Source organism: Bubalus bubalis, chromosome 4 (assembly GCF_019923935.1).
Source record: "Bubalus bubalis isolate 160015118507 breed Murrah chromosome 4, NDDB_SH_1, whole genome shotgun sequence".
Classification (NCBI taxonomy): Eukaryota; Metazoa; Chordata; class Mammalia; order Artiodactyla; family Bovidae; genus Bubalus; species Bubalus bubalis.
In genome coordinates this window covers 64,706,208-64,723,068 of record NC_059160.1, presented here as the reverse complement: position 1 = coordinate 64,723,068, position 16,861 = coordinate 64,706,208, and the positions used below count along the sequence as shown (strand labels likewise).

At 54.7% G+C, this 16,861-nt stretch overlaps 3 protein-coding genes across 5 annotated transcripts; 2 read left to right on the top strand and 1 right to left on the bottom strand.

Annotated features, from left to right (window-relative positions):
- The first annotated feature begins 3 nt into the window (after window positions 1-3).
- On the top strand, window positions 4-4,271 carry METTL1 (methyltransferase 1, tRNA methylguanosine). 2 transcript variants are annotated; one of them, XM_044941568.2, is made up of 6 exons: window positions 4-203; window positions 1,161-1,324; window positions 2,245-2,429; window positions 2,564-2,635; window positions 2,794-2,895; window positions 3,064-4,271. In XM_044941568.2, the coding sequence occupies exons 1-6, from the start codon at window positions 91-93 to the stop codon at window positions 3,217-3,219; spliced, it is 792 nt and encodes a 263-aa protein (XP_044797503.1). In that variant the 5' UTR covers window positions 4-90; the 3' UTR covers window positions 3,220-4,271. The 2 variants fall into 2 exon arrangements, with proteins under 2 accessions (XP_044797503.1, XP_006077987.1); XM_006077925.4 differs by having other exon boundaries at window positions 12-203; window positions 2,522-2,635.
- Window positions 4,272-4,347: 76 nt separating this feature from the next.
- LOC102414554 (25-hydroxyvitamin D-1 alpha hydroxylase, mitochondrial) lies at window positions 4,348-9,965 on the top strand. Of its 2 annotated transcripts, XM_006077923.4 has the most exons (9): window positions 4,352-5,111; window positions 5,709-5,899; window positions 6,397-6,599; window positions 6,681-6,881; window positions 7,231-7,406; window positions 7,613-7,785; window positions 7,985-8,063; window positions 8,336-8,533; window positions 9,086-9,965. In XM_006077923.4, the coding sequence occupies exons 1-9, from the start codon at window positions 4,920-4,922 to the stop codon at window positions 9,197-9,199; spliced, it is 1,527 nt and encodes a 508-aa protein (XP_006077985.1). In that variant the 5' UTR covers window positions 4,352-4,919; the 3' UTR covers window positions 9,200-9,965. The 2 variants fall into 2 exon arrangements, 1 of the variants encoding a protein (XP_006077985.1); XR_006550507.2 differs by lacking the exon at window positions 7,985-8,063 and having other exon boundaries at window positions 4,348-5,111; window positions 9,086-9,220.
- A 1,964-nt stretch (window positions 9,966-11,929) lies between these two features.
- MARCHF9 (membrane associated ring-CH-type finger 9) lies at window positions 11,930-16,385 on the bottom strand. The gene is made up of 4 exons (XM_006077938.4): window positions 16,029-16,385; window positions 14,850-15,005; window positions 13,979-14,171; window positions 11,930-13,721 (listed from the first exon to the last, which is right to left on the bottom strand). The coding sequence occupies exons 1-4, from the start codon at window positions 16,383-16,385 to the stop codon at window positions 13,387-13,389; spliced, it is 1,041 nt and encodes a 346-aa protein (XP_006078000.4). The 3' UTR covers window positions 11,930-13,386.
- Window positions 16,386-16,861: the final 476 nt, after the last annotated feature.

The following is a 16,861-nucleotide window of genomic DNA, read 5'->3' as shown; positions in this document are numbered from 1 at the left end:
TCTGAGCATACGTGCCTCGCTGCGTCATTCTCGTGCGTCCAGAGCCTAGATCTCCACGTGGGTTCCGTAGAGAAACTCGCTCTGGAGATCATGGCGGGAACCGAGACTGGGGACGCGGCAGGAGCCGAGGCCCCACAGCCTCAGAAGCGCTACTATCGGCAGCGGGCTCACTCCAACCCCATGGCGGATCATACGCTGCGCTAGTGAGTGAGCGAGGCAGGGCGAGCAGGGAAGCGAGAGGAGGGCAGACTTCTCGGATTAGCCCGGAAAAGCGATCGTGTTGGAATGGTTGGGAGGGTTTAGGGTACTCTTGGGAGGATCGCTGGGTGACGTCAGTTTTGTGTGTGGTGGCGCGGGGGTCTGGGTGGGTAAGATTCGGCAGAGGGCGGAGTTTGCGGGTTGGAGGGGGCGTGGCGTTCTGGCCAACATCTGTGTAGGATTGCTAGGTGGGGAAGAGAAAGAAATTGTTCCTGAGACAACAGTGATGGAGGAAGAATGTCGTTTCCATCTTTCAGTTTCATCTGTGAAATTTAACAAAAGGCAAACTTGGAGGAAAGGATAAATTGGGAGCCTGGGATCCACATGTACACACTACTAAAGTAGATAACTAATAAGGACCTCCTGATAGCACAGGGAACTCTACTCAATCGTCTGTAATGACCTATATGGGAAAAGATTCTTAAAAAGAGTGGTTATATGTATATGTGTAACTGAGTCACTTTGCTCTATAGCATAAACTAAGTATACTTCAATAAAATCAGTTTAAAAAAAAAAAAGAGGAACTTCCACACAACCCCACCCACACCTTACTCCATCCTCTTCCTGCAGAGAACTTCAGCAAAGACAAGTCCCAGTGCCTTAGGCAGCCAGTCTCTGGGACAAGGGGAACTTGAACCCCAGAAAGGAGAGATGCACAGTCACATCAACCCTGGAAAGGGAGATAGGCGGATCACAGTCATGGGCCCCATGATAGGCTGATGATTCATACTGGGGGTTAAGGGTGGTTTCCATTGTGCTCCCTAGAGGCCAAAGGGCCCACTCTTACAGAATTTTTGAGAAACCCTCTTCTCATGCATCTCCCACCCTCACCCATCCACCCACACACATAGTACCACTTCCACAGTGGCGTAACCACATTTCTCACGTCTTCTCTCCAACAGCCCTGTGAAACCAGAGGACATGGACTGGTCTGAGCTATACCCAGAGTTCTTCGCTCCACTGCCTCAAAATCAGAGCCATGACGACCCAAAGGATAAGAAAGAAAAGAGAGCTCAGGCTCAAGTGGAGTTTGCAGACATAGGCTGTGGCTATGGCGGCCTGTTAGGTAACACTCTGGCCCTCTCTCTGGGGCAAGGAGAGGCAGGGCCTAGGTTCTGCCACCTCAGCAGGTTTGCTGGGGGCCATAGTTGGCCTTTCCCCTTCGGACCAGACACTGCTTGCTGTGACATCGTTGTGAAGAACCTCCACCTTCCCTCTACTCTGGGTCTGTGGCCTTCGCCCAGGAGAAGGGAGGGGCTGCCTCAAAGCCTCTTAGAACTTGAGTTGTCTTGGTCTGGCCCCGCTTCTGGCTCTGGTCCCTACATGAGCCGTTTCACCTGCCAGGTGCCGGGTCAGTGAGCTGGTCAGCACAAGCGTCAGAGATTAGTCGCTGTGGCCAATGATCCTGAACTGTCTTTCTCGGGGATTCCACCCCCTTCTCCCTTCCCCCTTCCTCACCAGAACTCATTCCTTCTCCAAGATACTATTTTCAGATTTCTCTTATATCATCTGTGTTGTCCCAGCCATGCATGCTAGACCTCCTTCTCTATGTCGAGCTCTTCCATGGAAATAGCAACATGAGAGAGAGGAAGAGCATAGTACTTGGTGGCGGGAAACCACGGTTCCAAGTTCCAGTTCTGCCTCTTCTTAGCTCTGTGGCTTCAGCCATTTCCCACATTCAGTTTTATCATCTTTGCAGTTTACCACACAATGTCATGAGAATTAAGTGAGACAATGTGTGGAAACACTGTGAAGACTTTAAAGCATGTGCGAAGACACGTATATTGCCAGGCCTTCCCACTTCCGGTTCTGGTGACAATTTTGGGGTGTCCCTCAGCCTTTCCAGCACAGAGCTATCCATAGAGGTAGCTCTCTGGCCACACTTTCTGTTCCTGATTTGGGTAATTGCTGATTGAGGCTTCCTTTCCCGTGTTGACCCCACTGTACATCCTGTAAGGATGAGGTTGATTTTGTTTCTGTGTCCAGTGGAACTGTCACCGCTGTTCCCAGACACGCTGATTCTGGGTCTGGAGATCCGGGTGAAAGTCTCAGACTATGTACAAGACCGGATCCGGGCCCTGCGAGCCGCTCCTGGAGGTGGTTTCCAGAACATCGCCTGTCTCCGCAGCAATGCCATGAAGCACCTTCCTAACTTCTTCCACAAGGGCCAGGTGGGACCGGGCCCCAGGGGTTTAGGCTGATAAGCAGGTGGGGTGTGGAGGCCAGGCTCTCACCACCCTGTCGGTGCTCGTCTGTCTCACAGCTGACAAAGATGTTCTTCCTCTTCCCTGACCCACATTTCAAGCGGACGAAGCACAAGTGGCGAATCATCAGTCCCACACTGCTGGCAGAATATGCCTACGTGCTGAGAGTTGGGGTGAGTCGAGAGCAGGAGGGAGGACGGGGTGAGGGGTCTAATAAGGGGCCTTCCAACCGAGAATTCAGTGGGGGTTTGTTGGGGACTCACCACCATCCCCATCACCCTGCTGCTTGACCGCTCTCAGTGCCCCCTCCAGAGTGACTTTGCCTGTGCAGGGGCTGGTGTACACCATAACCGATGTGCTGGAGCTGCATGAGTGGATGTGCACCCACTTTGAAGGGCACCCCTTGTTTGAGCGTGTGCCTCTGGAGGAGCTGGTAAGTGGGGAGCCTAAGAGAAACTGTGGAGAGTTACGGAAAGATCCTTGTCAGAGTGGTTCTGTCTTCTTTGAATCCAGCTTAATGCTCAGAGGATGGGATGAATGTCTAGGGACCAGGGCAATCTGAAAGATGGCTGAGGACTTACTGGACCCTTCCTTCTCCCAGAGTGAAGACCCTATTGTGGGACATCTGGGCACCTCAACCGAGGAGGGAAAGAAAGTTCTACGCAATGGAGGAAAGAACTTCCCAGCCATCTTCCGAAGAATACAGGATCCCACCCTCCCGGCAGTGACTCCCACTCCTACCCCTCCTGGTCACTGACTTTGCCTTTGCCTTAGTGGGACCCCATATTTGGGGAACTGGAAAGGAGATCAGGCCCTTGGACCTTCCCAGCCGAGCCTGCTACAGAGAGAGCAGGCAGCAGTCTCTCAAGTTGAAGAGCTGCCCAGGGCAGGACCCTGGAGTTTAGGACTGCCCCAGACTCCTCTTACCTTCTTGCCCTTCCAGTGGCAGCAGAAACCCAAAGCAGCTGACTGGGAAGGTCAAAAGACCTTGGACCAGAAGGGATCCTTGGAAAGAAGTGGGGACTTGCTCTTCCTTAGCACTCCCTTCTCCTAGGAGCTCTCCTTCTCAGCTGGAGTGAGGAATGCAGTTCTCCACTGTCCATCTACACTGCCTGCTAGACTCAGATCACCTGCCCACTCATGTTTGCTTTATGGTTCTGAGGGTAACATGTATGTGTGTGCACATAACATGCTATGTTTTTGAGGAAAGGCTAGAGTGTGTATCACTCCCATCCTCTCCCTGCCTAAGACTTGACCTGGGGAATTCGTGTTCCCTTTGTTCTTGCTGTCTCTGGAGATCCTGGGAGGGTGTGGTGGTGGAGACCCCCTGCCTTCTCCTGTTGACCTTTGCTTTAATTTCAGAGCTGACTGACTAGTGCTGAACCTGCTTGGGGAGGGAGGAGGGCGGGAGTAAGGAGCAGAGAGCTGAACTGGGGAGGATTCTGAGGCTAAAAGTGGAAAGGGGCTGCTGACTAGAACCCCCCCCCCACACACACACACACACGCACAGAAGACTGAGTCAGCTGGAGAGTCAGAACTCTAGCTCCTCAAAGAGTAAGAGGCAGAAGAGGCACAGCTGGAGCTCTCAGATTCTTGCCTCATTGGGCTGCACCTTTTCTGTACCTGAGAACCCTTGCTCTGTCCAGGAGCCCAGAAAAATCTCTCAACTTTTCTAGTTTGCAATAAGTTTCTTCATTTCTGCTCCTCAAGTCTCATATTCCCATGGCTGGTAGGACAGGGCTTGTTGACCCAAAAGACCAACCCCCTCTCCTCAAGGAATAAAAATGAAGGCTCCTGAAACCATTTTAACCCATGAACCCATTTGCCCTCTGTCCAGTTGGGAGCGGGGGGTTGGGGGGGGGGGGGGGGGGGGAGGCCGTCGCAGGAATAGGGGCAGGGGGAGCCATGTGGCAGTGCAGAAAAATTCTGCTCAGGTACAGAAAATGTGCAGCCCTAAGAGGCAAGAATCTGAGGAGAGCTCCAGCTGTGCCTCTTCCGGCTCTTAACTCTTTGAGGAGCTGGAGGTCGGGGAATTCCTGAGGAGGGCCCCGGGGGGCGGGGATGGTGGTAGTGGTGGTGGAGCGGGCCGAGCTCCCTGCGGAAGTGGTGGGAATACCAGAGACCGAGTCTATATCTTGGTCAACTAAACCTCACCAAATAGACTTTCTGAGGAAGAGATCTTTAGGCTGATGGACTAGGGCACCAGCCCAGGAGAAACTGAGGCAAGCCTCGCCTCCCGAGAGGGTCATGGTAACAGGAGACCCAAGGGAGCTGCCTTGGCCGCTCCGGCCCCGCCTGCTGTTCCTGGGTGCTAATCCCCAGCATTGACCACTCAGGAGAGAGGATTGGCTGAGGACCTCGGAGAGGGGGCGTCGCCACTACCGCGCCCAAGAGTTAAATAGGGGCCGGGCAAGATGCTCTGGAGGAGCGAGCTTTGGTGGGTTCCGGAGCCAGACCATGACCCAGACCCTCAAATTCGCATCCAGAGTGTTCCATCGCGTCCGCTGTCCTGAGCTGGGCGCCTCAGTGGGCTCCAGAGGCTCCGACTCAGCGCCCCGGGTTTTGGCGGACATCCCAGGCCCCTCCACGCCCGGCTTCCTTGCGGAGCTTTTCTGCAAAGGGGGGCTGTCACGGCTACACGAGCTGCAGGTAGAACGGGGCGCCGTTCCCACGACTGAAAGCTGGGGAGGTTGGCTTTCACAAACCCTAGTGCAGAAGGTAGCAAGGAGGGCCGGTGGCAATGGATGCCCATGCGTTACGGAAAAGACGAAGTTGGGACTGGGGCCGGTGGCTCCCAGGACGCGGAGTCCTCTGGATACCCCGGCGGAGGAGTGCGTTCAAAACGTCCCTTCTCGCGATGCAGGCGTCTGGAGGCTCGCAGATCCAAACAAGTGCGCGGGAGGCGGGACTCTCTTAAAGCTAGTACGCTCCTATACCTTCAGTGGGGGCTCGTCCTAAGATGAACAGTCCACGGGAGGAGCTTTTAGGGATTTATCCGCCCAGGTGGTCAAAGAGAGGTGCTGAAAGTTAGCTTTGCGCCCAGCTCCTCCGTTTTGCCCATCACACCCAGACTTCCTAGGGATGGGGAGTGAGGGAAAGGAGAGGGGTTTGCAGCATCAGAGCCATACACCACTTGGGAGCAGAAGCTCCCCCTTTCATACCCGAAACAGCGCCCTTGGAGTTGGCGCAGGCCAAGCCGGGACCTCCCGGCCCGGATCTCCAGGTCCGCCGCTCGCGTTCTCCCAGGTACAGGGCGCCGCGCGCTTCGGGCCGGTGTGGTTGGCCAGCTTCGGGACGGTGCGCACAGTGTACCTGGCGGCCCCTACGCTCGTCGAGCAGCTGCTACGACAGGAGGGACCCCGGCCCGAACGCTGCAGCTTCTCACCCTGGACGGAGCACCGTCGCCGCCGCCAGCGGGCTTGCGGACTGCTCACCGCGTGAGTCCTCTGGCCCCAAAGCCCCCGACGTCCAGCTGCTTTCCTCCCTTGCGGCCCGGTCTGGAGACAGTCTGGGGAGGTGGAGGTCGTTCTCCCCAACCTTTTGGCAAATCGAGGTTCCCACCCCAGTCCGTTTCGCTCAAGCTCAGGTGGAGCCCGGCTCTCGTGCTTGCTCACCTCTTTATCTTTTGAAGCCGGAATCTTGGGGACTCGCGGAAGGGGCTGAGGCACCAGGATCTAGATGCAAAGGAAGATTCTGTGACTCAGCTTACCCAGGAACCCAGGCCCCTCCGGGGCAGGAAATGAGTAATGAGGAGTGGGGATGGAAAGCGGGTGCCGGCAGGATCAGGTTTCTGTACTCCCGAGGGAGACGACGCTATCCCTCTCCTGGCCACCCCAGCCCGACACACTCCATCTCCAGCGCCACTAGCCCCGTCGGGTCGCCTCTCCACACCACCGTCTGCCCTGATGCGCCCCCTCTCCGCACCCACGCACAGGGAAGGGGAAGAATGGCAGAGGCTTCGCAGCCTCCTGGCCCCGCTGCTCCTCCGGCCTCAAGCGGCCGCCCGCTATTCCGGGACCCTACACGGCGTGGTGCGTGACCTTGTGAGGCGACTGCGGCGCCAGCGAGGACTGGGCGCTGGGCCGCCCTCCCTGGTTCGAGATGTGGCAGGAGAGTTTTACAAGTTTGGACTGGAAGGTGAGTCCCAGGACTGGAACACGCGTAAGAGGCACCTGGGCCGGGTCTCGAGGTGCCCTGACAGTGCCCCCTCTCGGCCAGGCATTGCTGCGGTGCTGCTGGGCTCCCGCCTCGGCTGCCTGGAGGCAGAGGTGCCCCCAGACACAGAGACCTTCATCCGCGCGGTCGGCTCGGTGTTCGTGTCCACGCTCTTGACCATGGCGATGCCCAGCTGGCTGCACCGCGTCGTGCCCGGACCCTGGGACCGCCTCTGCCGAGACTGGGACCAGATGTTTGCATTCGGTAATGCACAGACGGGTTGGGCTTCCCAGGTGGGCTGGGCTTTCCAGGTGGCGCTAGTGGTCAAGAATCCGTCTGCCAGTGCAGGAGACATAAGAGATGAAGGTTCGATTCCTGGGTCGGGAAGATCCCCTGGAAAAGGGCATGGCAGCCCACTCCAGTATTCTTGCCTGGAGAATCCCTATGGACAGAGGAGCTGGCGGGATATAGTCCATGTTGTCACAAAGAGTCAGGGACATAACTGAAGCGACTTAGCAGGCACACGCACAGCAAGGCACAGAAATGAAGTGGGGATGGGGGAACATAAAGCTGTTCCCAGGTGGTGAGGAACACCTTGTCCCCGTCCGCACAGCCCAGCAGCATGTAGAGCAGCGAGAGGCTGAGGTAGCCATGAGGAACCAGTCTGAGAAGTTTGAGGAGGACATGGGACCTGGGGCACACCTGACCTACTTCTTGCTCCAGAAAGAGTTGCCTGCCGCGTCCATCCTGGGGAATGTGACGGAGCTGCTTCTTGCTGGGGTGGACACGGTGAGGTTCTCCCTCTGTGTTGGGAGCCCCACTTCCACAGCTTAACCTCCTCCATCTTGGGGCTATTTCCCTGCCGCTGGAAACCCACTGTGGTCCTCTAGGCCAGCTTGGCTTAGCACCTCCTGGGGTCCAGACTGCCTCATATCCTGCCCCCTATGCTGGGTCCCCACTCTCAACACCTCTAACGCTTCCCCCTGTCCCCGCAGGTGTCCAACACTCTCTCCTGGGCTCTATATGAACTCTCCCGGCACCCCGAAATCCAGACAGCACTCCATGCTGAGATCACAGCTGCCTTGGGCCCCGGCTCCAGTACCCAACCCTCGGCCACTGCTCTGTCCCAGCTGCCCCTGCTGAAGGCCGTGGTCAAGGAAGTGCTAAGGTGAAGGGGCAGGAGCCGAAAGCTAGAGAAAATGCTGGGGGAAGGCTGGGGAAGCATACAGGGGGTGGGAGCTGGGAGAGGGGGTGCAGGAAAATGGTACTCTACCCTTGGCCAAGAATGGGCTTGGAATTTGGGTGGCAGGAGAGGGCTATAGCCCTTGCTTCATCTTGTTGTCTCCCTTTTGTGCTCTGCCATCCAGACTGTACCCTGTGGTACCTGGAAATTCCCGTGTCCCAGACAGAGACATTTGTGTGGGTGAATATATCATCCCCAAAAATGTGAGTAGAGCCTATGGGCCCCTCCTGCTAAGCCATCCCTACCTTGGGACTGTTCCTGTTCTCAGATACTCTCCATAAGCCCTTCAAACCCTTTCCTTGGCCTGGGTGCCTCTCTGGGTTATAATGGGGCAGTAGAGAAAAGTAGCTCCGGAAAACTTCCAAATCACAGTCAACCAGAACCTGCCTTCCTCCCTGTCCATAGGTCCTGTTCTCTACCTCCCTCCTGGCATTCCTGGGCCGAAATTGACAAGTTTGTTTTCCTCCCTCACCAGACGCTGGTCACTCTGTGTCACTATGCCACTTCAAGGGACCCTGCCCAGTTCCCAGAACCAAATTCTTTTCGTCCAGCTCGCTGGCTAGGGGAAGGTCCAGCTCCCCACCCATTTGCATCTCTCCCCTTCGGCTTTGGCAAGCGCAGCTGCATGGGGAGACGCCTGGCAGAGCTTGAGCTACAAATGGCCTTGGCCCAGGTGAGTGATCTAGATCTTCTACCTTCCCCAGAGCAGAGAGCTCTAAAGCCATGATCTCTCCTTCTGATAGTCATTTTTTATTGTTGTTCAGTCACTCAGTCATCTCTGACTCTTTGCAACCCCATAGACTGTAGCCCACCAGGTTCCTCTGTCCATGGGATTCCTCAGGCAAGAATCCTGGAGTGGGTTGCCATTTCCTTCTCCAGGGGATCTTGCTGACCCAGGGACTGAACCCACATCTCCTACTTGGCAAGTGGATTCTTTACCACTGAGCCACCTGGGAAGCCCTCCTGACAGGCATATGGAAATATATAAGACTTGGGAGACCTAATCCTCTGAAATATGTCAGTCCCATCACAGGCCCAGAGGGTGAGGGTTTTTGGACTATCTTTTTCCCTACCATAATCTCTTACCCTCATTGACTAAGACATCCCCTAGTAGCCACAGGCGCCATTCCAACACTGACCATCCTAACACTAATAATGCCTATTACCAATCAAGCCCACCATTGTAGACCCCTCCATAGTGATAGCCTTCTTCCTCCCTTTCCAGATCTTGATCCACTTTGAGGTACAACCTGAGCCAGGTTCTGCCCCTGTCAGACCAATGACCCGGACTGTCCTGGTACCTGAGAGAAGCATCAACCTACAGTTTGTGGACAGATAATATGGTGGAAGCAGACTGTCATTACCGTTTCTCTCATCATAGGGGTTTATTAGGCATGAGACCAAGAGATGTATGTTTCTCTGCAGTCTGTATGGTTAGAGAGACCATAGCAAAGTGCTTGAAGCAGCCCTGATCAAGGTAGGAAGTATGTACCTGGCCTGACCCAGCAAGCCTTGAGAAAACTGTGACCCATTAACCTGCTTAGCCCTTCTAGTCATATCATATGCGTCCTTCAAGGGCCAACTTCAATTTTAACTAATCATGCTGGGTGGCCTGACAGAGAATTCAACCACTGGCCTTTTGGAGCTTCACAGTGTTTACTGATGCTGCTGGCTAAGCATTTACCATAGCCTGAGCTGTGTGTGTATCTCGTCTGCCCCTGGTTGATCCTCTCTTGTTGCCTGTGAGCTCTTTGAGAGGAAGGATGAAGCCTTATTCTGTCTTCATACACCTTGCCAGGGCCTGTCCCTGACTGGGACACCATGTAGACTCTCAGATTCTATCTGGATGATGTGGCAGAAGGGACAAGCAGCTTACCAGGCTCTGTCTACTCTGCTTCTTCCTCATCTTGCCCCTAGCAAGGTGAGTCTATCCTCACCTGGGTTATGATTTTTTAAAAGCTCTCCTTGGCTCTCTGGTCACTATTAAGTTTGCTTGCCCCACCACTTAGATCCCAGGCAGAGATGTCTTTGGACCGAAGTCCTCCTTTTACATATTGAAGTTTTTTAAATACTGTTTTCAAATTAAAAAATTGCTTTGAATGTTCCATCCTTGACTTTTGACTGACTTATTTCCCTCACTTCCTACAAAGACCTGGAGGTAAGACCTTGACCCAGATTCCCTATTTTGGTTTCTCAGGTCCCTGAAGTGACCACCCGTGCCCCGCCCACCCCACCCCCACTGCCTCCATAACAATGGGAGGTCTAGATACCTGGGAGAAAGGTTTGCATCACAAACCCAGACACATTTCTATCTGTGGGAACAGCCAAGTCTGGCTGCCTGTAAGAGATTAAGGAAGTGTAGTGTTGAAAAGTAGCTTCAAGGGCTAGGCTGTTAAAAGGGGTGGGGAGGCACTTGCAGAGATGGTTGACTGTCTGGTAGACGAGTGCTTTTGGAACCTGGACTGCCAGGACTAAAAGGACACCTTAGCATGGCCACTCTGCCCTCTTTAGAGATGTTGCTCCAAGGTAATTTCCTTCAGAGAAAGATAAGGATACAGACAGAGAGGTGATGTCAGAGAGGATGAACGCCAAGTGTGAGGGTGGCTAGAAGCCCTAGGGCACCAAAGCAGAAGAGGAGTGGGCCGCAAGAGTCCCTGTTCCCCCGAGTCAGCACTCTCTGGCCCCCCCAGAGGCTGGACTCAGTTCTCTACTCGTAATGTATATAGATTAACTCATCTTCCATACAAATAAATCTCTCAGCACCTTCCCTGCAGCGCCTTTTGTATCCTAGCTTACCCACCCCATGTCAGGACTTGTCCCCCTTCTTCCTGCTCCCCTCCATTCCAATTAGCAGATGGAGTCGGAGATTTCACTTCACACTTCCTCCTCCTCTCACCACCTCAGCCCCTGCCCTAGACATGGCTCCCTTCCACAGAAACTCCATTAGCCACTAGCCTTCTGGGGGTTATCTATTTATGTTAAGATGTACAGAGGGGTAAGGGTATACCCCCAACCCTGTTCAAAGACCAAGGTTTGGTGCTTTTACTGCTCCTCCTCTCAGCTCCTTCTCAGCTGCGTTCTCAGTCTCTAACCCTACTCACTATCAGTAGCTCAACTTGAACCTAAGTGACCTGATTTGGGGCAGTTCTGAGCTTAGAGGGAGAGTAACTCCCCACTTCCTCTCAGACCCTTTCCCCTGGAATCAGTGGTCAAGATTTTTCACATTCACACTCCTCATGGGAAAGGAGGCCTGCTCACTTGAGAAGGGCAGCAGACCTTATGACCCTTTCCTGGACAATAATCCTTTAAAGGTGGAAAAAGGAGAGAGGACAATATAGATTGCCAGTCCCAACCTCCATACCTATATCTCCAATGGTCCTGAAGGGGAGGGGAAAATGCTCTCACTTAGCCCTGTTTTAGGACCCAGCACGGAAATGGACAGTGTGCTTGTACATTAAGTGCCTATATTCTTGGTTATATCTAAGCCTTTATGTGGGGCCATCAAGGGGGAAAGCTCAGGCTTGGCACAGGAAACCCCACCTGTGTCATACCTACCTAAACCCTATCTACTTGGATAAGAACTAGGAGTCACTTAGTTTTGCTGTCTCCCTTCTGGTTCTCACCAGCTAGTCTGAGAAGGGCAAATCAGTGAAGTCTGGTCCTTCTGTGTCCCCAGGTGGAGAATGTGGAAGGTTATTTCTCTGGGGAAACTATTTCCCACTGGAAAAGTTGTTGGGGGGGGGGGGTGGGGCAGATAGGGCTCAGCCTGTTTTCTCTTCACTTGAATCCCCTCTGAGGTTGGAGGTGATACACTTCAACACTTCCAGGTTACTCACACCCAAGTACAGCTTTGATTCCTATACTCCCAAGCGAATCTGGGTGCCAGCACCATGGACAGCGGCTGAGACCCCTTTTGGAGAGGGATTGGGGAGGACCATTTCCTGGGCAAGCATATGTGACCTTTAATAGAGAAGCATTCCCAAACACCCCCAGGGAGAAGACAAAGCAGAGCCTTCCCTGAGAGGAGGACCAATAATAGGAGAGGTCTCTGGATCTGACTTAAGCAATGTTATGAAGTAATTATTTTAATTGCTGATGAATAGTTCACGTAAAAGACACCATCCTTCATATAACACATAGCCCCAAGGCTGCAAGAGAAAGGGACCAGGCATCATGCCGGCATCTTCATCAGTCCTTCCCAAACCTTTTTCAGCCCTCTACATGCCTGCCTCCAAGCACAAGATCTTCCAGTTAATATCAACTAGCTGGGGCACACCAGGATCAGACTTGTGGCCCTGAACAAGGGAGCTTAAACTGGGGCTGGAGACTCATAACCCTGGGAGAGTCTGTCTGTCTCACTCCAAACGAGTCCAAATTCACTTCACACCACTTCTCCTGGTGAGCACATTACCTAGTAGGGATTGATAGAACCTGCAAGATTCCCTGAACAAGGACTGCTCCAGCCCCCAATGTTTAGGGGATTGGAGGAGCTCTCATTCTTGCAAATAACCACCATCCTTCACATTTGCAATGTCTATTTCCCCTCAAATTTTCCATATCTATTATGATACTCAACACAAATTTCCAAGACTCTGTGTAACTCCAGTTGAAAAACATTTTGGAGTTTGTAAATCAGCTATTATTTGAAATAAATGCACCATCAACTAGTCTAGAAATCTTTTTATGCCATCATTGATTTTCCCTACAATGGCATTCAACCTGTCCCTCATTTATCCTCAATCCAGCCCTATGAGGTAGACAGGAAAACCACGGTGGGGAGATTTTTTTTCTAAATCACGCAACACCCAGGTGTCAGGTCCACCCCTGAGATGCTTCTGAGCACTGCCACCTAGCAGCCAATGTGAATTATTCACCACCAAGTGGGAGTTACACCTCCAACTCAGAAACCACTGCTGCATTTGGGATTTGCAACCTCTGCAGAGAAACTTCCCCACACCTCCCAAACCTCCAGAAAACCCCCGGATGAGAAAGGAGTCTCCATGTGCATATAAATGATTCTTTATGCCCTTCCCCCCATGCAATGGGGGGGTGGAGCACAGGGAAGTACCCCCGCCCTCATGCAGGGAACGGGAGGTCAATGTATACTAGTCTTATTGCCAGCTGCCCTGTGGCCATGGGGTAGGGAATGGGGGGGTCTACAGCCCCTTTCTTCTGGCACTGGTCCCCCTTCACCAAGTCACCATAGTGGAGCTGGGGGGCTGGAGGCCCTAGGAGCTGAGGTAAGGACGGTTCTCTAGGGAAGAAATGATGCTCTCCCCACCTACCCACTGGCTGCCCCAGGATGAGTGTGAGGGGCTGTCAGTGGGGGCTGGAATGTATCCAGGTGTCTCTACCCAGTGGGCAGTAGAGGCCAGACAATGTCTCCAGCTTGAAGCTGTCCACAGAGATCCTCACTGGTGGAGGCAGCGTGCCCCAAACACCTTGTCCAGGTGGTACCTCCAGCAGCCATGACAGCTTATCTCTGGCCAGTGCATTGACTCAACATCCCCACTCCTGGAGTTCAGCTCAGACCGTGGTGACCCTCATGACAACCTCACGGCCAGAATTGGAACTGGAACGGGCATCTGGTGGCCGCAGCTGTCCAAGGAGATGCAGGATTGTGTAGCCACAGCGCTGAGGCAAGAGCGTCCGCATGCGCTGGGCAGCCGGGGGACGGCTGGTGGCCCCAGTAGGGGGGCCCGTCCGTGAGGTCCTGGGGCCCGGCTTCCCTGCCGTCCCTCCCCCTGCATCTCCTCCTATGTCCTTGGTCTTGTCATAATTCAGGACCTTCCACTGCTGGTTTACTGCCTGCCAGCGCTTGAAGATACGGTAGACGGAGGAGCCTTCATGGACGATGAGGCCTGAGCAAGAGGATAAGAAGTCCAGAGTCAATGCTGCCCAGACCTAGACCAGAGGTACATAAGCCAACATTTCTCCAGGGGGGGCGGAGATAGGGTTGCAAAGGGCCTGGAGAAGCAGGGAAGGGAGGGACACCAGGATTGCCCTAAAGGTTCTCAGTGGTAGAAAACGTTGCCATAAAACTGAGGGAATGGGCAGGGAAAGTGAAGTGTGTCAGTTGGAGGAAGATGCTGAGCAGGTGAGAGAGAGGTGCCCTCACCTATGCAGACGACATCCATGAAGCCGTACATGCCATAGCAGATCTGAAAGAGCAGATCTTGCCGTTGCCACTTGGCTGAAGGGCTAAGTGAGGACCAAATGAGCCAGGAGATGCTGGCGACGAGGAAGAGTGAGCCCAGAACTATGGCTGCAATCTGGACCTTCTCGATGACCGTCAGGGAGATGGCCTGCCACTGTATGGAAGAAAAGGCTCCAAAAAGTCACAGAAAGAGATGGAAAGCCAGGTTAGGGTTGCCCTTATTAGGAGGATGCACCAGGAGCCATCCTGAAACGCTTCAGGTAGGACTAATAATCTGTCTTCTCTGTGCCTTGATCAAGTCTAGAATGTGGCACTTCTTATATTATTTGAGACCATTTCCTGTATTATTTTAGAAAGGCATGACAGACCACTGCTCTGAAATCAGATCATCTAGGATCTGAATTCCAAATCCTTACTCACTTTCTGGCTGAGTAACTTCGGGCAAGTTTTAAAATTTACTTGTGCATCAATGTCCTCACTGACTTAAAATGTAGATACTAATGGTACATAATTATTAGGATTAAAAGAGTTAATACACACCAAGAACTTGACACATAGATCACTCTACATGTATGATTCCAGCAGTAACAGCAGCGCCACTGCCTTTTCCTCTTTTGTTGTCCCAGGGCCTCGCACACAGGTGGTGCCCAATAAATGTCTTTGTGAGTAAACGAAGGAAGGGAGATATTTATAGACAGGAGATTATGATAATGGAGGAGAGGGTGACTTTGAAGCAAGAGTAAATGGATGAAATAAGCTGCCTGGAGGGTCCCTGATTCTAATTGCTCAAAGGCCCTTGCCCCAATCTCAGAGTGCTCCCCTTATACCTCACCTGCAAGGGGTTCTTGGTGCTGATTGCCAGGACCTGGTACTTGAAGTAGCAGAGCTCACAGCTCCAGGAGCCCCTCTCGCTGATCCAGCGGATGAGGCAGGGCTGGTGAGTGCAGCGCACTGAGCCGTCGCAGCGGCAGGGGCTCAGGAGCTCCCCCTGGAGGAAGAGTAAGGAGATTCCCTGTCAGCTATCGCCACCCGACCACAGTCCTCTCCACTCGAGAGAAACCTCTTCTCCAGGTGTCTCCTACCTTAAAAAAAATAAATAAATAACAATCAGGCCTTTCAACCAAAACAAAGCAAGACGCTAAGGCTACAAGCCCAAAAGAAAAAAAGTTTAGAGTTCAAGGTAAACTTCCTGGACCCAATAGAAGAGACAAGAGAAGGGACGGGGAGGGGGGAGTTGGCTGGTAAATACTGGGTCTTCTCTGTTCCTCGAGTTTGAGGAGGGTGCTCCTTAAGCCACCCCTTAGGATCTGGAGAAACAGAAGTGCGAGCTTCTGAGCCATGCCTTCCTAACCCATTCCATCACTGTAAAGTGTTTCACAGATGTGGTGCAGACTGGGATAGGTTACAGTCCTCAGGTTCCAAAAATCTGAAAGGAAGATATCCTAAGGTTGGGAGTGGAGGCTGTTCCCCTTTAATCAAAGTAATTTCTCAAGACAGGAAGAGACACCCCCTTGGTACTATCCCGGGACAACTTTGTCCATAACATTTAAACAAAGAATATTTGGAATGAAAAAGAAAGTTGTGGAATGGGAAGTGAAGAAAAGTGCCCCACGGAGAGAACTACTGAGGGAGGCGAGGGCACCGGCTGGGCGCCTCCTTTCAAGGTGGGAACAGAAGCATTCTCCTGTCTGCCCACCTCCCAGCCCTCAGCCTACACAGACCCTGGGGTGAGAGAAGTGGGGGAGAAAGGCTGTCTCGGTTAAGCCGAGAGAAGGATTTGGGGCCCTCCCAGGAGAAAGCCCCACCCCTTCCTGGAGACCCCTGATCCGCCTCCACCCCAAATCTGCGCCTTGAAGTCTCCAGCCAAGCCCCTCAACCTCACTCCATTTCCACCCCAGGTCCCTGGGTCCCGCCCAGCCTCCTCAGGCCCCGCCCCCTGCTCCCGGTCTCCCCGGGCGCCCCAGGTGCGCGCCCCCACCCCTCCCCGCCCCGCCGGGTGCCCAGGCCTGACCTGCTCAGGGCCTTGGAAGCAGATTCGGCACTGAGGGGTTCGGAGCCCGCTGTCCAGGCTGCTGCTGAGCGACAGGGCGTCCAGAGCGCCCGGGGGCGGCGGCGGCGGCGCGGGCGGCGGCGGGGGTCCGGCCCGCGGCTCCTTGTCGCCGGCCAGGCCCCGGGCTCTCGGCTCTGACCCGTAGTACTCCTCTTCGTCTCCGTCGCCGTCCCGGGCCGAGCAGCCGGCGAACGGCGCCCAGCCGCAGCCGCCTCCCCCGCCCCCCCGGGGCTGCGGCTCGGCCCGGGGCCGCCCCCCGCCCGTCAGCACCAGCAGCTTCAGCTCGTTCAGGAACATGCGGAGCCGAGACTTGAGCATCGTCCGGGCGCCGGGAGGCGGAGGGCGGGGGGCGGCGTGCAAGGGGGGCTCTCGGGCGGCGGGGGGAAGGGAGAGGACAAGGCCGGGAAGGGGGCGCGCGCTAGAGAGCCAAGCCCGGCTGGGGTCTACGGGGCCTGTGAGAGCCGTTCACTGCTGCCACCGCCGGGACTCCGGGGTTTGCGGGGCCGAGAGGGCTGGCGGCCCGGGGGCGGCGGGGCGGGCAGCCATGGCCGGGGCAGGGGGCGGGGTGGGGGTGGGCTCAGGGTGCCGCGCCCCGCGGGTCCGGGTCCGGAGCGGGCCGGGCCCCCGGGGTTACGAGCCCCGGTCCTCCTGCGCCGGGGCCGCCCCCCATCGCCGTCCTCCTGGCCCCAGTCCCGCTCCGTCTCCGGCTCCGGCTCGGCCCGTGCGCTCGGCGGTGGCAAATGGCGGCTCCTTCCGGCGGCGGCGGCGGCGGAGACCCCCCCGGAGCGGCGGGC